At 38.1% G+C, this 27,418-nt stretch overlaps 1 protein-coding gene across 4 annotated transcripts in view; it reads left to right on the top strand.

Moving 5' to 3' along the window:
- Positions 1–1,693: 1,693 nt before the first annotated feature.
- AGO3 (Argonaute 3) overlaps positions 1,694–27,418 on the top strand; it is a 59,291-nt gene continuing 33,566 nt past the window's right edge. For 2 of the 4 annotated variants that reach the window (XM_067120296.1, XM_067120294.1), the window contains exons 1-8: positions 1,707–2,008; positions 5,103–5,275; positions 8,531–8,790; positions 9,198–9,317; positions 14,283–14,481; positions 21,515–21,714; positions 23,060–23,173; positions 26,069–26,234. In XM_067120296.1, coding sequence (XP_066976397.1) covers positions 5,123–5,275; positions 8,531–8,790; positions 9,198–9,317; positions 14,283–14,481; positions 21,515–21,714; positions 23,060–23,173; positions 26,069–26,234 — 1,212 coding nt within the window. In that variant the 5' untranslated portion in view covers positions 1,707–2,008; positions 5,103–5,122. Of the gene's footprint in view, positions 2,009–5,102; positions 5,276–8,530; positions 8,791–9,197; positions 9,318–14,282; positions 14,482–21,514; positions 21,715–23,059; positions 23,174–26,068; positions 26,235–27,418 lie in introns of all 4 variants that reach the window. The other 2 variants (XM_067120297.1, XM_067120295.1) reach the window with 2 other exon arrangements.

The following is a 27,418-nucleotide window of genomic DNA, read 5'->3' as shown; positions in this document are numbered from 1 at the left end:
TTGTTTTCAGCTATGCCCGTACTTGTACTGTACTATAAAAGTAATCTAAGTAGACCTGTGTGCAGAGTACCTGAGGCTTTAACTGGGCAGGCTGCTCACCTTGCTACCAGCGAGTTTTACCCCCTTCTGTATGAATATGATGGAAATAGACACACAACACCGTTTGTGATAAAGATAAATTTCTAACTCGCACGTGGATCGAACCCAGGACTCAAGTGATTACCAACAGTAATATTAACAACACTACCATTAGAGTGAAAGCGCTTGTACATGACTGGAGTATCTTCACGTGCATTGGCAAGCTGACTGTTCTTCCCGGCGATTTTACTTGATGCCTGTGGTGAAGACTTTTTTTACCACCAAGTTCTATTGCTTAACTTGTCTACTTCAATTATATATATCTGGAACAGTCATTTTCGTCACAGCAGTTTCCAATAATTCAGTCTTTTCCAAGAGATTAGCAATTGTTGGGTCAACTTCCAGTGATTCCATTTTTCGTAAGATTATCACTTGTAGGTTAACGTCTCAGGGCAAATCTGCCGAGTCACCAACTAGCTTTTCCCGCAAATTTTCAAGCTCGGCAATCCTTTGTCTTGCAGTTCCCACTACACAAATATTGCAATCTGCTTCATTTCTTTATACTCATTCGCTATTGAATTATCCTTATCGAAACGGGACAGAGCCACTGTAGTATTTGATGTTATCATCATTGGTACCACTGAGAAATATGTATCTCATGTTGCTACTTATTCATATTTTTTCCCCTTTCTAGGATCTGCAAGTGTGAGAAATCTATCAGCATTTCCCTTGGTAGCCATATGTAGTTTCAGTGACAACCGTATTTTCTGATGTTGTTTTATCATGTACAAAGAAGAGATCACTTAGCAGACAGGTACCTCTACTCACAATCGCGGCCGCTTATGTATCTAAGAATCTTAGTAAAGAATTATCGTATGAATACACATTAATGGCCTCTGAAAAACAGTTTATGAAGAATGTCAAAGATGCCACCAATGTAGCATTAAAACTGAATTAAAGTAAAACATATATTTTCCGTTTTGTCAAAACTACTATTTTCTTGCATGTCTACTTTCAGTTTTACATTTCGTTAGCAACCTCTTGCGATGATACGGATTCGCATTTACTAAAGCACTGCATATGTCTTTTGAGTTGTCCTCTTGATTTTGACATATACTGAAAGACCAAAAAAGGCACACCGAACAGGGGACAGTCTAAGATGTGGAAACCAGATAGATCGAATTAGCAAACAAAAGTTAAAACGCATTTGTCCTTAGCGATGTGTATTGCCATACGGTTAGGAATTTTGGTATGACAGTGAAAATAAATCGAAACTGTAATGCTTCAAGAAGAATGCTGGGAGTCAGCTGGCAGGATAGAGAAAGAAATTATACCATAAGAGAAATTATGTTAGTTTCATAATTATGTAGACGAGATAATGATGAAAGGGAGGTGGAGACGGCTTGGACACGTCTTTTGCATTAAACTTGGTGGCACAGTAATGTTAGGTAAGCTGGGCTCCTATGGTCACCAGAAGAAATGGAGGACCCATGCCCAATCGAATGAGAACTATGAGAAGGGAGGCTGGATATGAGTAGAAGATAAATGAGGCTCAAGATTTGTGGAAGACGTGGCGCGTGAAAGACGTGAGTGGGGGAATTTCACAGAGGTCCAAAGTCGATGACGTTGCAGTATAGTTATGGGAGTGTTCTTAACAGGGACGTAGTGCTAGTTTCCCCCATTCGGTATTTTTTGGGGGGAATCGACGTCATTTATATTATTCTCCATGTATAATTTGCGACTTCATTTGTTTTTCGTGTAAATGAGTAAAACACAAACTGTCATTAACATAAATTTAAAAAATAAAATTTCAACTTAGCAACAACCCCCTCTATGAGTATCCTTGTTCGCGTAACGTCCACCCTTCTGTTGACATGGTGAATGTTCGTTGATTGACCCGAAAAGGTGTTACGTTTCAGAATTTTCATTGGTAAGTTTAAATATAGTCTCAGTTGAGGTTCTATTTTATGAAGGGTTTCAGCTCGAGAAAACGATGTTCCTCGTTTTACATAAACAAGGCTTACCATATTACTAATGAATGGTAGAGAGAAATCTTTGAGATATATTTAGATGAAAAACCAAATATTATTTTACTTTAGGCCGCTATTGCTCTTCGGACTTGGAAAATATAATTTGTTTTAATGTGTTAGCCTATTTAAGCCTTTCTGACAACCTTTGTTAACAAATTAGCCAAGTACCCTACTTTTAGGGTTTTGGACCCCACCCATAGGCTATCTCCTACAATTTTGGGGACCACAGTGGGAAATCGGAGCTTTTGGGATGGGAGAAAACATAATACGAGTGAAGTACAAAGGCCTGAATCCCTTTGATAGGTTAGGCTAATTCTCTTCCAGTTTAAGGCAACTTCATGGAATGTTTGCAACTGAGATCGTGCTCAAGGAAAAGGACCTGAGACCCTAAATCAGGTTAGGTTGGTTAGGTCATGTGTTAATGACGCGAGAAGCATTCATTTAAAACTTTAAAACTTGGGGAAATTATATTTTTCTTGTCCAAAATACAATGTTGGTTTAAAGTAAAATTTCACCCAGTCATATGGTTATTAGGCTAGTTGCTAAGCCATGTCCATGCATAGGATTCTGTAGCCTAGCTGTAAGGCTGTCTTAGAAGAGGATGGGCTATCTCAGACATTAGGCTATAGGGTATTGATATACAGACTGTACAGATGGTGCAAGATCAATTTTTGGTAAAATTTTAGAAGTCGCCAATAAAACTCCAGCTAGCCATTTTTGTTGAAAACGCTTTCTGGGTTTTTCATGCAAAAATGCCTAGGAAATGATAGGACATTAAAATAACCTAAAAATACCAACCTAACCTAAGCCTAGGCTGTTTACTGATTACAATTTTGCCATATTAGCTACGGAGAGGGGGAGTCAGTCCTCCGTCTCCCAGTGGAGGCCAGATTCCTACACTGTTGGAAGCAGTGGGAATCCAGGTCAGTAGAACCATGGGTTCATTAGTGCTCAAAGAAGGATATTCTATCCCCTTCAAGGAGGAACCCCCTTTGAGGTTCAGAGAGGTTTTTGGCCCTCTCAAAGAAAGTTGCAGCTCTTCTCCAGGAAAGAGCAATAAGTTAAGTTAAGTATACCTTAGTTTTACCAGACCGCTTAGCTGATTAACAGCTTTCCTAGGGCTGGCCCAAAGGATTAGTTTACGTGGCTAAGAACCAATTGGTTACTTAGCAACAGGACCTAAAGCTTATTGTGGAATCCGAACCACATTATAGCAAGAAATTAATTTCTATCACCGGAGACTCGAACTCGTGTCTAGCAAGTGCTAGCCCACAACCCTACCGACTTGCCCAGTGAGGAACTAAGGAAAGAGCAATAGAAGAAGTAGAAGACTTATCATCCGAGGGGTTTTACTATCGCCTTTTCATAGTCCCCAAGGCATTAGGGTGTTGGAGACCGGTCCTGGATGTAAGCTGTCAGAACTTTTTTGTTCAAACCACGAAGTCCAAGATGCAGAAGAACAACTCAGTTCTAGCTGCAATTCATCAAGGAGACTGGATGGTCTCCATAGATATGAGAGATTCTTATTTTCATATTCTGATACACCAAGATTCCAGGAAATTCCTGAGATTTATACTCGCCCCTCTATCACAATGTCTTCACCTGATGGGTGTGAAAGTACTGTATTCCTATATCTAGATGACTGGCTCCTAGGATTGTCATCCCAGAAGGAATGTTAGCCCAGGATTTGGGCATTTTAATCAACCAAGAAAAGTCCCAGCTAGTCCCTTTTCAGTCAATAATCTATTTGGGGATGAGGATATACTCTCGGACTTTTCAGGCTTTTCCGTCAGACAAGAGAGTACAGTTGTGCACCCAAAAGATCCATCATTTTCTAAATTTTCAGTCTTGCTCTGCCAATGATTGGATGAGCCTTCTAGGAACCCTCTCCTCCATCGAGATGTTCGCACCATTGGGGAGAATGCATGCGAGGCCGTTACAGTTCTTCTTAAAGGCCAGTTGAGCAGGAAGACACTCCTGGATTCCTTGGTATTCCCCATCACCCAGGAAATAAAGGAGGATCTTCGGTGGTGGCTCGAAGAAGGAAGGTTTCTCATAGGAAAGTTTATTTCATCTGAACCCGAGCCTAACGTTATTCTCCGACGCATCTGATCTGGGCTGGGGAGCAGTTCTAGGATGTCTGGAAGTTTCAGGAACGTGGTCTCTACAGGAGAGGAAACTTCATGTAAACCTGAAAGAGTTGAAAGAGATTCACCAGGCTCTTCAACATTTTTGCTGCAGAGACTCGCAATGCAGTGGTCACGGTTCATTCCGACAACACAACTGCTCTTGCATATATCAGGAACCAGGGAGGAACTCACTCCTTTTCGCTGTGCAAAGCAGCCAGAGACCTCCTTTGGGCTTACAACAACAACAACACTCGGATCCTCCCCACTTTGTTCAGGGCAAGTCGAACATATCAGCAGACAAAATGGCAGCAGAGATGGACTTTCCCCATTTTATCCACAAATAGGAAGTACAGAAACATTAGAAAAAGTATCGATTTTTGGAGTTCGGGTTTCATATGACCATGTACCCCAGCATGCATAGTCTGCCAAATACAGACTACAGTAGTTCAGTGTAGTCCTTGAAAAAAATTCAACCCTTAGGATGGGAAAAGACAGTTGTAAGTCTGAATCAAGGTACAAAGTAATTTACTGAATGTGGCTGAGGTGAAACTCCTCCAAAAGACCCACTGAATTGTGTAAATCCGCTAATGTGTTTAGTTTACTTTTGAGGGTTTGAAAAGTAAGTCTGGTGGTTATTCCTAAAGTTAGCCTATTAGTCTTCATGCAAAAAAAAAAAAAAATGGTTTCCTGCAGTATGTTATTAGAACTTTTAATCATCCATTGTACATTGACAGAGTAGCATTGGAAGCTTTTGTATAACCAGTGACTTTAGAGCAATTTTATGTCCATACTGTATAGTTTATTTTGTGTGATTATAAAAATTTGTCGTCATTGGAATATAAATGTTGTGCTTTTGTCTTTGCAGGGCCATTGCATCAAAGCATTATGGAAGGAGAACAACCCCCAAAACAGCCACGTGGACGAGGAGGTCGTGGGGCTATGGTTTTGCAGGCTTTGCAAGCAGCAGCTCGTCAACCTGGCCAAATAGCATTAGCTTCTGCTACACAGCCAGGCCCTGCTGTTCCACCTTTTGCAAAAGTATGTTGTTTTGAGTTTTCTTAAACTGAATTTTTTTAAAGAAAGGATAACATAGTCATTGTTGTTAATGCATCAGTTTTTTCTTCGCAGGCTTGTTTGATGAGTGTTCATATTTATCTTTGTTGTGCATTTTCGGTATTACAATAGTTCCAATTCATTCTATATAATTATAGTATTATAGATGCATTTTGCATAAAAAGTAATTAAACCTTGTCTCTGAACAATTTTTGGAGAAATTCACCATATCCGAGATATGAATGTTTATATAATCCCCATCCCCGAAAAATTTCTAAGTGTTTTGTTTACTTTAACACGGACACAGTTTGTGCTCTGATGCGAGTTTGTTTTTGTTTAGAACTGCATTGTGGTTCTGATGCGAATTTTTTCCCCCTTAAAATTGCATTGTGGGTAGTTACGTGTTGTCTGGGAGTCATGCGACCTAGTGAAAATCTTACAGGTGTCAGACATTTTCCCTTGCCATTTGGTTCAAGTCTGTCATAGAGTGAGGTCATGTCCAGTCTGTGTTCGTCTTGTAACTTTGATTAATTTCGCTTAATTCGCAATTTCTTTGAAAATGAAACATGATGCATTGATTTTTAAAGACATTATGGAGTGTTACCTGCAGCAGCACAGTTCAGTTTTACTTGAAGCTGCTAAATTATATCCACCTTTAAGTAACTCTCAGCCACCATCACCACCTAGGGAATCATTTTCTGATGACGACGATGACACTGTAGATGAGCCACAACCATTTTGTTCTGGATATAACCCATCAAAACGTTTGTGTCCATCCAATTAAGGTAAATTTATAATTGTTTTTAAAATATTGTAACATGATTTACCTTGTGTAACCCCTGTGGCTAGCGCGCACAGCGCAACATTACCTCTTGCCAGTATATACGAGTCTGCCATGAATTATTATAAATGCGGATAAGGCGCGAAGGGCCGTTCCGCCACCCCCTTGTGGTTAAGGGATGTTAGGCTACATTACACTAGCCTACGTTGCCTGACTATGGCTTGCTAGGTATGCTATGATTTACCTCATTTTATTCATTAATTTAAATGCTGTTTTGTGTCAATGGTGATTTACCCCAACCAAAACCCCCCCATTCCCAAAGGGTCCCCAACCTTGTTGGATGTAGTAGGGATGTATAGGCTAGTAACTCAAAAACAACTCATTTCCCCGATGTATTACTATCATAACCATTCAGAACACATTATAAAACACACATGAAAATACATAATTACTTTAGAAAAATGGAGTTGGAACTGTTGTAAAAATTTACCGCATTTTCTACATGAATTATCTAGTGCAGATCTTCTTATACATAATTTCTCCACTCCAGGCTGCTGCTTCTTATCCCCCACCCCCTTCCTCATCCCCATATCAATTACATAATACAATATTCAAAAGCGTTCAGATCACTTCCGTGGGTCATAAATGACTTCTGGCAACTCTTATACAGCTACTGGAGTTGCTCGGTAGAGGATAGCGGGAGATCAGTTTGACTTGAGATGTACTTGGAGAATGTACTGTAGCTCCCCATCCCAGGATGTATCGTAAATATTTTACAATAAATATACTCAGAATTTGCTACCGATTTTAATTCTTATATGTTATGACATTGTATGAGCTGTAATTATAATTTTACAAAATAAAATTAACAAAATTTAGAAAAACATTTATAACTTGGTAAAATTAGAATATTTTTGTACTGTTTTGGAAAAGAGGCCCAGCACAGGGTTGGAAATATTCACTTTCCGCTTCATCTGGAAGGCGCAGAAAATTAAAAAAAAAAAAAAAAAATTTTCTTATACCATGTGCATATGCATATCTGCCTCTTTCCATTGATGTTTTTTTTTAATTGGCCATCCTTAAATTTAACCTGGTCTAGGGGTGTGCTTAATACACATTTGGCCCAGACTGTGATGGTTAACAGAATTGTTGAAACGATCTTTCTGTGATATATGATACAGTAATGGTACATCTCTGTTTGTGACAGGATTTTATATACTGTATTTCCTTGGTAGTATTTTATAGTCAAACTAAAGGATTTTATGATATCTATAGTTCCCTTATTATCCTTAATATTGGGGTTCTTTCCAGTTTTAAAGGAATACATTCATGTTTATCTACTTCAGCGCACATTACTCCACCGACAGTGACGTCACAGGTTGACCATTTGTCGTGATCTTTATATTCTTCCCAAGGGAGTATAAAAGTGTTTTTTCATAACGGTGAGCTTTGCGAAACATTTTAAAATCTTGAAGATACTGATTTTATACATTTTTGGTTCAATAATTCTAATTATTGATTTTATTTATGTACCAACTAACTTACATCAGCTGATAGTGTTATTTAATTTAATAAATTGTGGGCGTCTTATACAGCGAACATACCTCTGAACCTGCATTTTTACATGAAAAATGGGGGTCGTCTTATACGTGGAGTTGCCTTATATGTCAGCATATATGGTAAGCTAGAGCCTTTTATCATATCCCACCTCAACCACCCAACTTTGTCCCTGATGCTGAAGGAAAAAGCTCTGAGTGAGGGCATTAAAGGCTGAGGTTTGTTAACCAAGACAAAATACAAATTGCATTAAAAATTTGGTATATGGTATTTCAGATTCTAGTTTATATTAAGGATAATTTTCTGTATTAAAATTTATTTTTGCTATTTTGTGTTCTTGTGTTCTCTGCTATTTGTTAGTCTTATTTTGTGTTGGTAGCAGGTACAGTGTTGTTATTAAAGGAAGGATTGGTTTTTTTGTAGGTAATTACTAACGGGTTTAAATTTAATTTTTGCCTACTGATTTATAAATACAGGCAGTCCCCGGTTTACGACGGGTCCAGCTTACGATGTTCCGAGTATACGACGCTTTTCAAATATATTCATCAAAAATTATTTCCCGGTTTACGACGCATGTTCCAGGGTTACGACGCGTCGTACGCCGATCCGATGGAGGAAATATGGCTCCAAAACGGCAGAGTAATCAAAATTTTGAGTTTTTTTTTATGAAAAACGCAATAAAAATGCAGTTTACATCGTTTTCAATACACCCAAAGCATTAAAAGTAAGGTTTTCTTAGGATATTTGATGATTTTTGACGATTTTTCGGTTTATGACGCGGCGTAAAAACGGAACCCCCTTTGTAAACCAGGGACTGCCTGTAATTATATCAGTGTTTTTGTCATCAAGCATCAGTAGTCCTGTACCTTAAGAGAATTTTATGACAAAATATCTCATCACAGACAGGTGGAGCAGGTGTCCAGGTCGAGAGTGAATCAGCATCTGAAGATGGCAGCAGCATTGCTTCGGGGATTTCTCGCATGTCCAGTGGGAGAGGAGCACTTATAGCCCAATCTATCAAAAAAAGTTTATCTGGTGAACTAGTTGGGGCTGCAGCCGTTGTTCATGAGCCAGGGAAGTTTAATATTGGACGAGGTAGAGCTGATATAATCAGGGCTTTAAAATTTGCAACTGTGACTATGCAACCTGGAGGAGAACCTTTGTGAGTATATGCAATATGCAAATCACTTTTATGTTCAGTTCTACCATCTCATTGGTTGCCCCGCTTGCATGGCGCATTATAGATGGTGCTGGTAATAACCTTAGTTAAGCAAAACAGCAACACTTCCATTACAGCCTTCTAACTTATTAATCTCTGAAAGATTGTGATAGTGTGTGGAAGTTTAGTAAATATCAGTGTGCAAAGCATTGTTGTTATAAAAAAACTTATTCTCACATTGGAATTTTAACATAATTGTAGTTGATTTTGCGGTAACTACAATAATCTTGTTACAGTGCATAATCAGTATAATTATCAAGTGTCTAATATTGTTTTATCTGTTAAGTTGGTAAACTATCTTCATAAAAGGAACAGCTAAATTAGACTTCAGATGTTCCTTCCACTCTCAGAATTCCAGAGCCAATTGGGGAAGATACAAAATCATCAACATTGACAGAAAGCATGCAAGATTTAGATATTTCAGATCAAGATGGAAATGTTGTTTGTAAAAAAGGAACATCAGGAGCAAAGTAAGTTTTCTAACATCACATCAGTTGTCCAGAAATGTTGTTTGTAAAAAAGGGACATCAGGATCGAAGTACGTTTCTTAACGTTACATAATTTGTCCATTTTTTCTTGGGTTACATGTGATCAAAAGCCTGATGATTGTTGATAATTTATTAATGGCATTCTCTGATCAGTATTAAAAACCTTTAAAAGAAGCATTGTGATTGGAATGAATGTTTAATCTTCATATAAAGTAAAAGTTCTGTTTCATATAAGTAACCTACCAAGTAATTACATAGCTAAAGTATCTACCTCGAGCAGCAACTCTCTTTGAATTTCGGTAGCGCTTCTTTGTTGTTTTACCTAGGTGACAGACCCTGTCCACTATCGGGAAACATTGGAACAATTTAGCAGCCATTAAGCAGTTAATTTCTGCCGCCCATGGTGTAATCGTTGCGCCATTTGCAGCAGCTTTTGTTGGATTTTTTGGCTGTTATTTCATGTTATGTATTGGTGAAGTACAATTGTTTTGTTTTGGTTAGCACAGACTATAGTCAGTCTTTTGTAAGGATTTGGACCAATTTTCAAGAAACAGTCAGAATATGCCAGATTCTAGCGGCTCTAGTGTCCACTATTGTGGCGGCATAGGCTGTAAGGCTAGGGTAATTAAAGCCTGCTACAATTCTCATATGATCTCTTAGCTTAGAGGCTACACCTAGGCCTAAGCTTAGAGGTTAGCCGTATTACTCTCCCTTTGTCTCCTATTCCTACTTTCTCTTCTAATACTGGCCCTCCTTCTGAACTTCCTTCTACTTCTGTGCGTGGCGCCATTGCTTCCGATCCTAATACCATCACCAGTATCTATTCAAGAGATTATGCAAAATGTGTTCACGGAAAAAGTGCAAAGCGATAGTACAGTGCAAGTGGAGGAGACGGCTACTCGTCCTGTTGGTTCTCCTAGACTGAGGTCACTGTCCTGCTCCCCTAACCCTGGGAGAAGACATACTGAAAGTCCAAGGGAGGCCGAGGGGATTTGCCCACAGGTAGTCGCCCCCTCAGCCACACCTGTTGTACAGTCCCGTTTGACAGTTGCGGCGCAGACGGGAAACGCCATAGACATTACATAGACTCTTCCCTTCCTTTTAAGTGCTCTTCTGCAAGCCTCTGTCAGAGTCCCGATCTGATAGGGAGTCCAGTGCCTGCTAAGAAGTACAAGCATTCTCTTTGCAGTCCCAGGCCTTCATGCAGTTACTCAGTGGACCCTTATGTGTCTGCTTCAGCTCTGCGAGCACCCACGCCTGTCTACTTCGGTCCGCAAGCACCCACACCTGTCTGCTTTGGTCCGCGAGTGCCCACAACTGTCCACTTCGGTCCATGAGCGCCCACACCTGTCTGCTTTGGACAGTCCGGAGAACGTCTCACTTGTCCACTCGACCTTTGTCCAAGAGCGCCCACACCTGGTTCCCAAGCGCCCGACTTCCAGATGTTCTGTGCTGCTTTCCGAGCACCTGGCGGCAGCTACAGAGTGCCTGGTGCCAGTTTCCAAGCACCCAGCGCTCACTCCCAAGCATCCAGTGTCCATTCACCAGCACCCGTGCCCAGGCACCATCATCTGCTTCATCTTCCCAGAGACAGGTCTCCTTCGCCTCCTCCAATCAGACCTTCTGCTTCATCTCCTACATCTGTGGACCTGGTCAATCCTGCTGTGGCTGGGATTAAACATCAGTTGGTGCAAGTTATGGACCTTCTGAAGAAAGCTCCTCCCGCTCCTAAGCCTGTTCAGGATGACAACCTGTCTCCGATTTCTCTGGAAGAAGAGGTTGAACCAGAACCTGCGGCCCCTTCGGCATTTGCTGCCTTATTGAGATATTTGGTGACGAACTTTCCTTCTTTTTTCATCCCAGCTGCCCCATCTTTGCCAGCTTCGACGTTCTCATTGAGGAACCAGACATGACAGTGCACGTCTCCCCAAGATGGTTCTTTTCTCTTCTTTCCACCAAAAGGGACAAGGGTAAAGCTTCTTTCGCTTTTCCTCCTTCTCGATTAGGTCGGAGGAGGTACTTGTCATACGTGACCGGGGAAGCTCCTTCTTTGAGAGTCGCTTCCTCCTCCCAAGGGGACTTCTCTGGTTTAAACGACTTGTCTCACCATTCAGCTTTCGCTTCAGCCAAGGTATGTTCTTGTTCACAGAACTCTCTCTGTTAAGACACTATTAGCCAAACATTTGGATGTGGCTAGGTTTTCAGGTTAAGATGTTGGGAGAACCCTGCTTCTCCAGACACAGACCAGTATTCCAGTCTTCTAGAGAAGTAGGAAAATCTTCCCAGCCCTTTCACCATCCTTCCCCAGCTATGACCAGGGAGGGAGGGAAGGGGAAGAAGAGAGGAGGGTGCTCATTGAGAGTAGCAATTTCATTCCTCTGCCGTCACGAGAGGAGGGATGCATGCATTGTTATCGGTCATTGTGGCACAGATGGGAAGTGGGGTCCTGGACATTTTCAGGCCTCTGATATGATCACTGCATCCCTTTTAAGGACCCTGCTCCACCCCTCTCTCAGACACTGACACTGTTTGGTTCTTTCCCTCCAGACTCTCAAAATCTCTGGCCTTGGCAGTGGAGGTGAAGGCAATGATGGAGACTTGTATTTTAGATGGAAACAGCATGCTTTGTTCTGTATTCCATCATAGAGGACAACTGCATGCTGTTATTAGATGTGAGAGAGATGTGGTTTCAAGTACCCATCCATCAGGACTCTCAGAAGCACCTCTGCTTTGCTCTGCAACTATACTATCTAACAGTGCAAACTTTCTCTTTTTTCCTGACAATAGCCTCACAGGTGTTTACCAAGTGTTCTCATGTTGGTTTCATTTTAAGTCCATATGCAAAGTATGTGCTTGTTGTGTCTATAGGGGGAACCAGTGCTATGTGATTGCTCAACATGTGGACACTCCTTGGAGTGTGCACAGTATTGTACACTCTCCTTGGGGAAGATCTCATTCTTCCTCCTGTTTCTTCAGGCACACACGCTACAGAACCTGTGCATCAAAGCTTACATGCTTTCTTCCATCTGACTTTACACCCTCTCTAACAATTGTTTCATAGTGCAACTGTGAGGTTTTCCTCCTATTACACCTTTCTAACCTTCTTACTGTCAATGTCCCTTTCAGCTTAACGACCTCATAGGTCCCAGCACTTGGTCTGTGTCCTAAGTTCTATATTCTATTCAAAACTTCCATGGATATATACCAAGTCTAAAGTGCCTTGTCCTTGGATCATGTGCATTCTGCAGCTGTTTGTCTTGCACAATCCTGTTAAAGGAGGTCTACAGACCATTGTGCAGGTAACCCTTCCTAATGTGCTTCCCTTAAGCACATTAGGTCTATTAATTAGACATGTTCCCAATGATATGATCCTGAGCAGCCAGGGGTGAGTAGGTTCAAGGCACATCCCCTTTGGGATACATCAGCTTAGGGACTGTGTAGCAGTGTGTGTGCATGTTCTTGTTCACCTTGAATGCAGCTAATGACTGCAGAATGTGAGAAAGTCTGTGAATTGGTGAACTGCATTTAACTAATTTTCCCAAGTAGGAGGAAAGTTGAGTGACCTTTTAACTTCTTCAAGCATGTGGATTGACTCTTCTCCCTTGCATTTCCAGGCAAACGCAGCTGAGTTAATGCCACTTCCTCCCTTTGCTGTGTATACTGTCATGGGACTGGAGGGTGGGTTGTTAGTGGCATATGACAGACCTCCTTTTACAGTACTTAGGGTATTGAGAGGATCTGTCGGTGTAAAATTGTCATACACTCAGACTGGGGTGGTCCTATACATGATAGTGCCCTCTACCACTCTTTCAGCGGCATTTTATTTGCCTACAGCTTCTCCGGAGTTTGAGTAGCTGTCATACCCTCTCTGTCATTGTGTATGAATGACATTTGTGCAATGATTCTTTGTGTTATTGCATTTACAAGAGGGTCCATTGACAAGGAGTTACTGGCTAGCACAAGCAGATGTTTGCTTCAGTAAGTTTAGTTTTGACTGATCATATGGAAGTTACAGCTTTTTTACATACAGTTTCAAGAGGCTCCATGTTACCCCAGAATTTTTATTGCGAGAAAATCTGCAGGTTGGTGCATTACAAGCTTGAGAGTTTATGTAATTTGTTCTAGCAATGAGCATTGACTTTGCCATTTGCTTAAGTTCACTCCCAAAGAGAACTCAAGACTATTGATTTGTCAGCTCTTTGTGGAAGTCTAACGCTGCCATAATTTAGATTATTGATAGGAATGTAGCTGCTAATTGAGAGGCCTCACTAAGTGGTTGATAACTATCAGAAAATTAGAACAGAAATTATTTGTGACGATAACAAGTCTGTTTCTAGCTTTAATCTGTAGTCTAAAGAAATAAGGTGAACAGTTGGCTGCTGTTGGTGTTTCTGAACCTGTACTCTTTTTCTCACTGCCGTTTGTCTTGTATAATTATTAAAGCAGTCCTGTTTTCTTTCTGCAGATTTTTCCACTATGGTTGTCTTTCTAGAATACTGTTTGTATGCACATAATCAGAAAGTTCTTGTATTTTCCAACAAACTTTGACATCTCTTGTACATATTCTCAGTAGTTTTTCTGCATGCTCTAAATATGAATCTTTGACTAAGTGTTTTATACATTCTGCTTTGCAGTACCAATCTGAGGTACTAACCAATTCATAATAAACTGGTTTATCAACTAATTTATGAAGTTAGTGTGTCTTAGAGTTACATCACATAGGTGGGTAAAAGCTGAGAAGAATGTACATTACTCCAAGGATATGTATTTTGCATTTTCAGTTGGTTTCAATGATGAGTGTGGTTACTTTATAACAGTGGGAAGAGTCCACTGATTTAAAGTAGGCAAACCTGTTTTATGGATCCCTTAGGCAGCTGCCCATTCTTGAATTTTGCGCTGTTAGTCTATCTGAGCATTTTTTTTTAATGAGACACCTTGTGCTTGCAGATTTTCTGGTTATGCAAACTGGATACGGCTGTCTTTAAAGCCCAACATGGCTGTGTTTGAGTATGAAGTTAAGTTCCAACCGTCAATTGATGCTCGAAGTCTTCGATTCAGAATTCTCAATTCCCAGAAAGATAAAATTGGTTCTGTCAAGAGTTTTGATGGAACAAAATTATGGTTACCCACGAAGTTACCAAATGAGGTATGTAGACCCTATTCTTATGGTAATTAATTTAATTTTTATATTTTGGTGTTTTGCTTTCTTATGCTCACTGTATTTTTAACATTTTTGAAGTTTCCGTATTAAGGATAACGTCTCTTTGTATTTTTATTTTCTTTGGTATTTCATGTTTTAGTTTTAGAGTAGATATGTGATAATATTGTCTCTCTCTCTCTCTCTCTCTCTCTCTCTCTCTCTCTCTCTCTCTCTCTCTCTCTCTCTCTCTCTCTCTCTCTCTCTCTTCTAATACATTAAATATTATTGATTAGAACAATTAGTAATAATACAATATTGTCATTATTTGCATTATTTGGAGTAAAGGAAAGCCAGGGTAAAGAAAAAAAATGGAAATTTTCTCATAGATATTTATTAGAAAATTTGTGGGTAAAATTTTATTTTACATTTGACAGATAAGAAAAGTTTTGTTGAATTTTATTTTTAATTTTAAAACGTTTTATTGACCTGAAATTGCACATTTTATTTTTGAAAAGAAGCTCTTTAAGAAGATAAAAAGCAAAGGACATTAAATTTCCCGAACTGTAAACTCTATTTTTCATTTGTTATAAGTATTGAAAGGCAAAAATGCTTTAATTTCTTAATCTTGTACAGGCAGTCCCCGGTTAACGGCGGGCTCAGTTAACAACGATCCAGTTTTATGGGGCTTGCGTAGCGAAGAAAATTGCCGATTTCTGCTTATCGGCGCTGATAATTGGGTATTGGCGCCGATAACCGAAAATCAGTGCTTTTCAGCGCTGATAACCCCCAAAAATCGCCAAAAAAGCCACCGAAATCGCCGATTTTCGGTTAGCGGCGATTTTCAGTTATCATCACACCCTCAGAAACGGAACCCCGCCGATAACTGGGGACTGCCTGTATTTTCAATTATGGAGGGATGGAAAAAGAGCTAGTCTCTCTCTCTCTCTCTCTCTCTCTCATTCTCTCATTTATCTCTCTCATTCTCTCATTTGTCTCTCTCATTCTGATCATTTGTTTCTGATCATTTATCCTTCAGGTTAAACCATCATCAAAAATAATTTTTTTTGACATCATTAACATGACAAAACAGTGATATTATTACTGTATGACATCATTAACATGACAAAACAGTGATATTATTACTGTACCAAGAAAAAAGTCATTAATGTAATCTGTGAACTATGCCATAGGTATAAAAAAAACTTGCCAAGAGTTTGTTTGTCTGAGATGAACTTGATTAATGTAAAGATAATATAAGAACAATTTGGGGAAACTTTTTGCTTTAAATACTTAAAAAAAATTTGTGGTTGGTGCAAAATTGGTCATATTTGATGTTGTTGATATATTGCATGCTTAGAGAATTTTAAAATTTTAAGTTGTGCAATTTTTCTTTAGCAAATGTGATGATGCTTCGTAAAGCATGCTTTTTTTACAAGTCCATTAACCATAGCTAGCATGAATCCTTGTGAACTGATGCTAGTCATGCCAGCGTGGTAGACCTTGAAAAGAAAAAAACTTACTGTGCATGCCCAGCTCACACTTCACTCATCCAGAAGGTGATGTGTCATTCATTTTTGGTAACCTCCATCTGAAAGGATGTGGAGAGGAGAGAGGGCGCCATAAGGTCCTAATAGATGGATTTGTAGAAAAACTGCTTTTTAGTAAAACCGTTGTGTATGATGAGTGTGGGGAAATGTCGTTTTATATCGTTCTGCAAGATTTTATATAATTAATTTTCATATTTCCTACTGTAAAATCACAAATCCTTTCTAAAGCAAGCCCTGACCATGGGCTGTTTGAGAGTACAGTAGTTGTGTTTGGTGGCAGAAACGCAGCTTTTACATTCTCATTAATACCTCCAATGTGCTGAGGGTGGCCGGCCGCATTGTCCAGAACCAATGGACATCAGATTTAATGGACAAAATCTGGCCAAGGGTAGTACAGGCAGTCCCCGGTTATCGGCGATCCGGTTTTACAGCACTTGTCTAGCGACGAAAATTGGCAATTTATACATCCTGATTTCCACATATTGCCGCCGATACATACCCAACAGAGGTGCCAGTCTCCGGTTATCACGCTGATAAGTACTGTACCGAAAATCTGTTTTTTGGTTATCTGCTTTTTGGTTATCGCCAATTTTCGCTTAGCATCACACAATTGGAACAGAACCCCAGATAACCGGGGCTTCCTATATAGCCTAAGACAACTGTTAAATTACAAAACCATCAGTGCATAGGCTAGCTTTTGTAACAACAGGTATATGAAAAATTGGTTATGTAAAGATGATGTTATTACAAATGCTGGTTTACTTCCTGTATCCTTAGAAATTCAAAATAAACGAAATAAACTGATTCTGTATCATGTTTTTCCTAACTACATAGCCTAAAAGGGAAACATTGTTTGTTTGTGTTTCATCGCAGCCACAAACCCTTGACAATACGATAATGTGCGATAATTCTTATTCGTATGACTGAATTGTTGTAAATATTATTTACCACCAAAATGATAATGAAGTTTTAGTAAATAATGAATACGTGATCCTAAACGTTTTTACTACTGTAATTACACTACCATTAAAATTTTGAAAAGATACCAGAAGATAGCGTTGCTGTGAGAGTTACCATAAGTCGATGTTTACATTTTGTCAGCTGGCTGGCCTCACATAGATGAAAGTTGATTTCATTTATATGGAATTATTCCTTGAATAGGCTATTTATTATGAAGATATGCCAGTAATATATAAGGTAAAAATGGTTTTATTACTTATACGTTTCATCGCCAGTCACAACAATATGATCAATGTACGATAATTATCGTACGTATGACCGAATTGCTCTACACTGTTATTTACCACAAAAATGGTAATGAATTTTTTGTGAAAAATTAATGTTATGTTATCCAAAACGTTATTACTACTGTAATTAAACTACCATTAAAATCTTGAAAGTATACTGAAAGATAATGTTGCTGTGAGCGCGACTATAATTCGATGTTTACATTTTGTCAGCTGGCCTCAGATAGATAAAAGTTGATTTCACTGATATGGAATTATTCCTCAAATAGGCTATTTATTATGAAGATATTCGAATAAAACATAGGGTAAAAATAGTGTTATTACATTTATGCTTCATCACCAGGCACAAACAACAATACAGTAATATGATAATTATCATTCATATGACTGCATTGTTCAGAAAAGAAATTTACCGCCAAAATGATATTGAATTTTTTTAATTAAAAGTGAATATTTTGTTATCTTAAATGTTATTACTGCCTTAATTACCATTAAAATTTCTGAAAGACTGCTGTGAATGCACCTGTATACAGGCAGTCCCCGGTTAATGGCGGGCTTGGTTAACAGCGATCTAGTTTTATGGCACTTGTCTAGCGACGAAAATCGGCAATTTTCAGCGCCAAAAATCGCCAATTTCCGCTTATTGGCACCGATAATTGGGTATTGGTGCCGATAGATACCTAACAGAGGCACCGATAACCGAAAATTGGCGCTTTTCGGCGCCGATAACCTCTGTAAAGGTGCCAAAATCGTTGATTTTCGATTAGCGGCGATTTTCGGTTATCATCACACCCTTAGAAACGGAACCCCACCGATAACCGGGGACTGCCTGTAACTTGATGTTTTCATTTTTATTCCTTGAATAGGCTATTTATTATGAAGATATGCCAATAATATATAGGTGAAAATGGTTTTCTTACTTTTATTATGAGTTTATTTCATACTGTGAGGTTTTTCATGTATGTTGGTAGTTATGGCACCTAGACCAAAGCTAGAGACTGCCATCTCAAGCTCTTGGATAGAGTTATGTTGTTAGTCAAGTTTAGTTTGTCAGCTCCTAATGTTGAGTCGTGGCATGGACATAAAGCGAGTTCAATATGATTGTTGCATGAAATGTACAACAACAGCGAATATCTTTGGCTATTTTCCTTACCTGACAAAGCAGTTTTTGTAGCTACACTAGTTAGGCTGCTGCTGCTAACGATGTGTTGTTGTCTATTAGTAGGTCCTTGACTAAGGGCAGGGGATCTGTTCCAGCACCGCGCTGTAGGTTGATTTCCCCTGTAAGTTGGTGTTTCGGTGCTTACAGTGCCGTAACTTGGTGCCGTAAACTTGATGCCTATTCTTGCCGTTAGCACCATCAAGGTACAGTACTGTTAAATGCCGTTGACGGCACTGAAAAATTTTGAATCCGCCATAAGTTGGTGTCGCCACAGGGTGGTGACTCACTGTATCAAGTTTAATGCTAAAATGTGGAATAGTTTATGTAGTGCAATTGTGGAGTCTTCTGATCTCTAAACGTTTCAGCAAAGAGCAAATTCAGTCTTGCTTTCTGCTGAAATCTCCTGAGTTTCAGATGTATCAGCTGTATTTTCTCTTCCCTCTTATTCAATTATATATCACCCTTCCTTTCACTTCTCTTTTCTTTGTTGGCTAATTTCCATTTGGACCCCCCTTAGGTTTATAGCGTGTTGACTATGTCCATAAAGGTTTTTAGCTGAAAATTTAAGGAACGAAAGAAACTGGTTCAAGATCAAGAATATGCATCAGTCTGTGGGAAAGTAAATATTCTGCTGGGATATGGGGTAACAAACAGAAAACCAGTGGTATTGGATTAGACCTGGAATGCAATACAGGATAGACAGAAGCCAAAGGTACATGTAGACAGATTACAGTGAAGTAGATGAAGAATACTAAGAAGAACACATTAACCTCTAAAGTGTAGACGGTGACATTAAACTATGATCAAGAATGGATAATACTTGGACAAACAGGCCAGTAGTGTTGAAAAGCCATATGTTCAGGGAGTGACATTGATATTCAGGTAATCAAGAGAATTATTAATGAATTATCCATGGGTGAAATGAAAACGAGGAAAAATACCTGTCAAAATTTGGAGTCAGTAATAACAAAGAAGAAAGATAGCTCTGGGAAGACCATTTTTGTAATTCAGTGAAGAGGCTGAAGAAGACCTGAATTTAGTTTTGAATGAATTTACAGTGTTTTAGTTGTAATCAATAGTGATGAAACTTAGGAGATGCAAAACCCCAGGTTAGGGTGAAATCACTGCACAGATGATTTTAGCATAACTGAAATGACACCTCCTATATAAGTAGATCATTTTACAGAATATAGATGTGGAAAGGAAGCCTGGTGATTAAGAATTGGAAACTATAGTAAAGGTGTCAAAGAAGAGACTTGCCTAAATGAGATGAATATAGACAAACTACACTTGAATAGGTTGAAATAAAAATATTCAGTATCTTGTTCTCAGTAAACTGGAAAATTTCATAAAAAGCTTATAGAGATGACTAATATGATTTTAGAAAAAGCAAGAGTTGCAAAGATCAGATATTTGTATTAAGACATATTGTGCAATAATGTATGGAATTTAAAAACTCTTTTGAAGGGTTTTTGTATTTATGAAAGGCTTTTGATAGCATCCATAGACCAGCAGATCTTGAACCACCACAGTATTCATATTACATAACGTAAAGCTGGGAAGTCTACAGAATTAATCTGTAAAACACCATGCGATTTACAAAAGCTTTTTCAGTGGAATGCATCATATATCAAGAGAGATAGGAGGGTGAGTATTTCGAAGATTTATGGGCAATGGTATTCAAAACAGGTTCCCTTGAGTTGCAGTTTAGTGAAAACCTAAAAACGACCAGTCAGACAATTGGCAGGCTGAGTAAGGTTTAGAAATCAAATACTGTAGACTTGAAATGCATATGGGGTAAGTTTATATGTTACTAGAGACTAAAGCATCTGTATTGCTATGCAGAAGTAAATCAGAGTATTACAATGGAACTATTATTATTATTATTATTATTATTATTATTATTGTTATTATTAGTATTATTATTATTATTATTATTATTATTATTATTGTTATTGTTTTTGTTATTATTTATTATTATTATTATTATTATTATTATTATTATTATTATTATTATTATTCAGAAGATGAAAAATATTCATATGTAACAAGCCCACAGGCCAATGACTTGAAATTCAAGCTTCCAAGGAATATGGTGTTCATTATGAAGAAGTAAGAGAAGGTAAATGGAATACAGAAAGAAGAGATCCCACTTACTGAAAAAGAAAAAAATTAATAAGTGAACAAATGGTTAAAATGTATTGAAATGCAAAGAGAATAGTATTAGGGTAGTAATGCATTGCACCTTTGCTTGAACTTCTGAAGTTATAATTGCACTATATCCTCTGGAAGGCTGTTCCATAGTCCAACGGTGTGAGGAATAAAAGCTCTCAGGAACCGAGAAGTTTGACAGTGAGGCACATTTACTGCATACTGGTGCTGTCGTTCAACGAATCTGGTTGCTCTCGGCAGATACAGTAAAGGGTAGTGACTATCAGCTAACAATTCATTACATTCAACGTACTTATATAGTGTCTTAAAGCTTTTGTCTATGGGAAAATTAAAGCTTTAAGAATAATGTTTAGATTCAGATTGCAAGATACATTGAGAAATGATACCATTAGGGACATAACAGGAGTCACATACTTAGATGGGATAGTGGTGAAAAGATGGAGATGCCTTGGACATGTCCTTTGCACAAACTGGTGTAGGATAGTACATCACAGTTGTCAGCTGGACTCCTGTAGCCACCAGAAGAGGTAGAAGATGCAGGCTTACTTGGATGAGAACTATGACATATGATAATGAAGATTTTTAGGAGTGTGTCTTTCATGTGGTAGAGATTTTTGGAAGACAAGTCTTCCACAAATCACCAGCCCTGGAAAGACACGGGAATTGGACACAGCAATAATGATAATAAGAGTGTGAAAAAGATGATGGAGTTAATGCTTAAGTTGCTAGTTAGTTTTAGAGGGTAACTGAAAATATGCTCAACCAATATAATCAGCAACGTAAAGGGATAAAATTTTTCTTTATACATATCACCGATTAGGATGTCATCCCATTGAATATTTAGAAGAGCTCTGCATAAAATTTACATTTATTACCATAGTTGTTTCTTAATATTTTTTTTTTTCTTTCAGATTACTGTCTTGCCTACCACCCAACCCCTAACTGGGGAGCCAGTAACAGTTAAGATCATTTACAAGCTGAGAATTGCTATGGATAATTGTGTGCAGTTATATAATGTACTTTTTGGCCGTATCATGAGAATACTTAAAATGGCCAAAGTTGGCATGAATTATTATTCCCCAGGAGGATCTATATTAGTGCCCCAACACAAGTAAGTATTGAAATAACTTGAAAGAAGAATATTTTATGTGACATTGTAATTAATCTGTCAGTTTTTGTGGGAAACTTTGAATAGTGATTGAAATAATTTCTCCATCTAGACTAGGCTATGCTAAACAATCATTTTTACTTAATTTCTCCAAAAAGTGTAAAGAAAGAAACAGTGCTATTATGGGTACAAAAATTTATTGTAAGGTGGGAGGTAGCAAAATTTTTCAACTAGTGCAGAAATTATGAAATTGAAATATAACCATTTATCACCATCATTAACTTCATGGGATATTTGGGTACTTGAACAGTGTGATAATCACCCATGGCATTACAAATAAAACAAACACTTGTGCAGCTAATGTCAAAAGAGCCAGATGTTATGTACTACTGTGAGTTGCTATTGTACAGCATTATCCTACTATCCTATTTGTAACAAGAAAGTGTGGAGACACACACACACACACACACTCTCTCTCTCTCTCTCTCTCTCTCTCTCTCTCTCTCTCTCTCTCTCTCTCTCTCTCTCTCTCTCTCTCTCTCTCAATACAAAGCATAACCTTTTATGTAAGATTTATGTCTCTCTCTCTCTCTCTCTCTCTCTCTCTCTCTCTCTCTCTCTCTCTCTCTCTCTCTCTCTCTCTCTCTCTCTCTCAATACAAAGCATAATCTTTTATGTAAGATTTATGTGGGTGGGTCCTTCAGCATGAACTGGGAATGGTCATTGAACTTGGTAACAAGGAAATACCCTTCAGTCACTTACTGTCACCAAGCACTTTTTCTTTTGTTCTATCTAGTGCAGACGTGATGCATTGTTTTCTGCCAGGCTGTCTGTTGAACGCAGGTATTTTACTTCTGTGGGATTGGTGATGTTTTTATGTTGTTTGTTTTTTCGTTAACGCAGAAAAAACATCAGGGGCAGGTCCTTGAATTGCATTAGGCAATTTTATCAAGATCAATTGAAATCAGGGAAAATTGTAGAAGGGGCAGTAGTTTTTATAACCCAAATGTTCTAACGTCCTCCATGTTAAGTAAGGATGCTGTTCTTAAATAGGATTACTTGTTCACCTTAGTAGAACATATTTTTGCATACATTTTATTAATGTGGTTTAAAAACTCTACTGACCTCTCACGTTGCTCTACTTTTGAGTTAGAAATACATGTAAAGGGTTATTAATATTGCTGCCATGCAAATATTTTTACAAGACAGACAAGGAGTGTCATGTCAGTAAAAGCCGTGTAATTGGATACTTTTTGCAGTAGCTATTTTTAATGAGATAGAAGTGGATTTGGTATGCTAAGAATGAAACAAGAAACTTATGAGTCCCATTAACTTTTATTTTTCCAAGGTTAGAAATTTGGCCAGGATACATAACAGCTGCTCATTTCATGGAAGGTGGATTAATGCTGATGGTTGATGTGTCCCACCGTACCTTGCAAACAGAAACCTGCTATGATGTCATGTAAGCTGGAGCTGGTGTTTTCTTTAAAAGACTTCTAGAGCTCACTAGTTTTGGAATTGATTTTTATATCCGGGGTTTATTGACAATTTACTTTATCCATTTTGTTAAGGCTTAACCAGATTAGTTACATAGTCATCTTTGTTATATAGTGGAGCATTTTATTGCAAAGATGATATGATTTAGACAATATTTTTAATATCAATAGAAAATACCAGATATGTCAGAAAAAGGTGATCAGGTGAGCCAAGTAGATTAGTGCATGTGCATATGTTCCCTTAGGCCTTGAGCAGACAATTGAATTGTTTATGTTAACTGGTCCATACATAGCTAAGGAATTGGAAGAATGCCAGTTTGATCAAGTAGTGGTGCCAGTAGAGCAAAGAATTTTTTGTATGTGTATTGCTGGAGAAAATTGTACGGCTGCTTGATTAAGTCTGGCAGGCCTGTAGCAGAAGACAGAAGGCCCAGAGAAGATGGAGGATCCATTGAAGAAAGGCTGGTGACAGCAGGAGGCAGAAAATGATTGGTTGCTATTACTGAAACACAAGAACAAACTGTTGCTAGGGGCAAAGAGGGTAGTATCAGAAACTGTGAACTTTAGCAGGAAAACCCAAAGAATGTAAAAGAATGCTGGGAATGTATATTATTATTATTATTATTATTATTATTCAGATGAACCCTATTCATATGGAACAAGTCCACAGGGGCCAATTACTTGAAATTAAAGTTTCCAAAGAATATGGTGTACATTTGAAAGGGGTAACAGAAGACAGAAGATAATGGGAAATACAGAAAGAGGAGTTCAGTTATTAGAAACAGATAAATTAACAATTAAATAAAAAAAATAAAGATGTAAGTAAAATATTAAAATACAATTTGAATTGTATTAGGGTAGTAATGCATTGCATCATCACTTGAACTTCTGATATTCCAATTGCACGACATCCTTAGGGAGGCTGTCCCACAGTCCCACGGGAAAAGGGGATCAGGGATCAGTTGTGAATGTGAAAGATCTCTTAAAATACACCTTATGAAAAATTGATAGACCAGACCATCCGTTGATGGTCCAGTCCAAGTCATAACTGCTAATATTAGGAAACAGAAACCTATCACCATGAACCAATCTATCTAAAAGAGATAAATGTGTGGCAGAAGCAGACATCCACACCGGAGAACAGTATTGTAGTAAAGGAAGCACAAATGATCTAAAATAGGTTGCATTGATTTCATCGCTGTTATGTATATATGGGGCCTTACAAACAATGCTTAACAGGGCAGCTTAGTTTCTCATAAGGAAGACTAGTACTTCACCACCAAGTGTTGCATCATTGGCATACTGAACAATCTTGTTTTCCAGGCCAACAACCATATCACTTTGTATACACTAAAAATAACAATAGACCAAGAACACTACCTTGTGGAACTCCAGACACAAGTAATGCTATAGATCCCATTGAAAGCAACTCACTGCTGCCCACCTGTAAGGAAATTTTTAAGTATTTTTAAAACACATCCACTCACTCCAAGATTCTAAAGTTTATAAATAAGTGCCTTATGATTTACTAAATTGTAAGCAGCAATAAAATTTATTTGAATTATTCTGCACTCAGAACCTTTATCAAGGTTTTCTTGCAAAGGAAATGTGAAGTCTAAAAGAACATCACAGGTATCTAACTGCTTCCTTATACATATTGACTATTAACTAACAATCCTTTAGATTCCACATACTTACATAGTCACTTTAAAATGAGTTTCCCATAAAACTTTGGAGAGCACAGGGAGAATAGAGATTGGCCTGTAGTTACTGCATTGTTAAGCTTGTGCTCATCGGCAAAGATAGTATGTAGACATAATAATCTACAGTCTACTAATCTTGGGAATTGCAATACTCTCTCTCTCTGTAGACATAAAAATCTACATATACGGTAATATTTAGTATGGGATAAGATGGTATTTAAAAGTAAAACTAGGTATTTCACTTTAGTGTATACAAGGGTGACTTACATTTTTATGACAAGTTAGAGGAATGTTGCATGTATTTCCAAGGTTGTAAAAATAGTTTGTTTTTATTATTGAAGTGAGTGCAAAGGAAAAATTTAATGCCTAACATTAATTTTATTAGGAAATATTAATACTTTGCACTACTGCACTTACCCGTGCAAATTTCAGGTTATGTATTGGAAGCCTTTTGGATATTTTTTTTTATCTAGCAGTTAGTGGATTAGTGCTGGAGTGGCAGCTTTAATCAGAATTGGAATTTGACTAAACTGCTCTACCAGAGGTTTTGCTGAATCTTAAGGTGCCAGAATAGAGGTCTTTTTTTGTATAAACCTTACTTTTATTCCGGGTGTTTGGTCACTCAAGCTACCCCTATGAATTGCTTGGCCTCTAGTTCTGACCTATTACTTTCCCAAGTGATCCAGTAGATTGATTGGTCTTTGCCAAGTCTTAGAACTTCCACTGCTGAACTTCTCTTCAAAATTGAGATTTAGGCCCTGTATAATTGATGGGTTTGATATTGAGAAATGAAGTTTTTATAGTACAAATTACAATTTTTTTATTTTCGTGTATACCTATTGGTCATGTACTGGGCTCGCCTCTGGCCCCCATGTTATTGCTGTGAGATCTAATTTGTTCAATAGAGTGAACTGAGTATTTGCTGTCAACTAGTGGTTTGCAGGTGCTGGTGCTCGTTAAAGTAGCTCCTAGGTATTATACCTCTAACACCTGTGGATGTAAGAATTGGCTTGTCTAAAGATATTCCAGCCACAATTTGACCTCTGTAGGATTGATGGGTTTACCTATGAAATATTCCTGATATAAAAACATGATGTATCACTTTCATTGATTGTATGTGTGACAAATAACACCCTTACTCTGTAATTGTTCTTGCAGGTCTGACATATTTAAATCACACAAAGGAAATTTCAAAGAACGTGTTTCTAAAGAATTAGTCGGGGCTATTGTACTAACTAGGTACAATAACCAAACGTACAGAATTGACGATATCCTCTTCGATCAGAATGCAGAGTCAACTTTTACACTCAAGAGTGGCGAAGAGGTAAGAAGGGTTTTTCTCTTAGCTGTCAAATGAACTTGTAACTTTACAGTGGACTTTTCAGCTGGTCTAAGTAGATGCCAAGCTCTGGAATTTGTAATGTGGAACAATTAAAAACAGTAGTTAAATTGGAGTTAAGGTCCCTGTAGTACAGATTTGCTCAGTTGTGTTATAGACCCCACAGCTGAGCTTTGTGTTTGTGGTAGTTGAAGCTTCTTATAAATATTTTTGTTATTTTCATGTGAAGTTTTGCTAAATATGAATTTTTATCTTTGTTTCACACTTGAATTTTACATAATTAGTTTTTGCTGTCGATGATAGTTTACTTGAATGGATTTAAGACTTGCTTGCACGTCACAGTTGTTCTGTTAGACCCTACCTGAATTCTTAAAACCTTAAAGGTGCTTGTATTTGAGAATAAGTATAAAGAATCTGATGACGGATGCTTTTCCATTTAAGGTTATCGACTACAGTATATACAGTTTTGTGATACGGTACAGTAGCGAAATTCATTCCCTAGATATGTTAACGTTATGTATTTGTTCCCATGCTTTTGATATGCAGCACAAAATTGAGGAGTGCAAGACAATAGAAGCAACCCACACCATTAACTCAGTCTCATAGCAAGCCAGCTGTCAAGTGGAAACAACAACAAATATAAAAAATAATATGGTTGAAATGTTTTTTCTTCAATGTTTTCTGCATCCTGTGATTTCCAATAAAAATTTGCATCTCCTGTTTCTTGGGATTAGAGAAAGAGGATTGTACATGATCTCTTATCCATACAGGCAGCCCCCAGTTATCAGCGGGGGTTCTGTTCCCGACGATAACTGAAAATCTGCGATAATAGCGCAGATCCCTTGTTATAACCGGGGAACTATAACCTGTGATTGTCATCGATAACTAATTCTAAAAGCCAAAATATTTTTTGGCAAAAAGTAATCATATGCGAAAGTCAAACAGTACAACTATATTTATAGTAAAGATGATTTAGACATTTTTCACATCCACGATTCAAGTCTTGGGCTTACAACTTTCTGTCGTTCTGTGTCAGGAGATCAAACAGTGTAAGAGCATTCCGTTTCTAAGGACCCTAAAGGCTACCAAGTGCCCAAAGGCCTTTTGCATTACCACTTAGGACTCTCCAAATTAAGTGCCAACAACTTGTTTTTGGTTCTGACTCAGCC

This window comes from Macrobrachium rosenbergii, chromosome 18 (assembly GCF_040412425.1).
Source record: "Macrobrachium rosenbergii isolate ZJJX-2024 chromosome 18, ASM4041242v1, whole genome shotgun sequence".
Classification (NCBI taxonomy): domain Eukaryota; kingdom Metazoa; phylum Arthropoda; class Malacostraca; order Decapoda; family Palaemonidae; genus Macrobrachium; species Macrobrachium rosenbergii.
The sequence above is the reverse complement of the archived record's forward strand: the minus strand, read 5'-3'. Positions and strand labels throughout refer to the sequence as shown.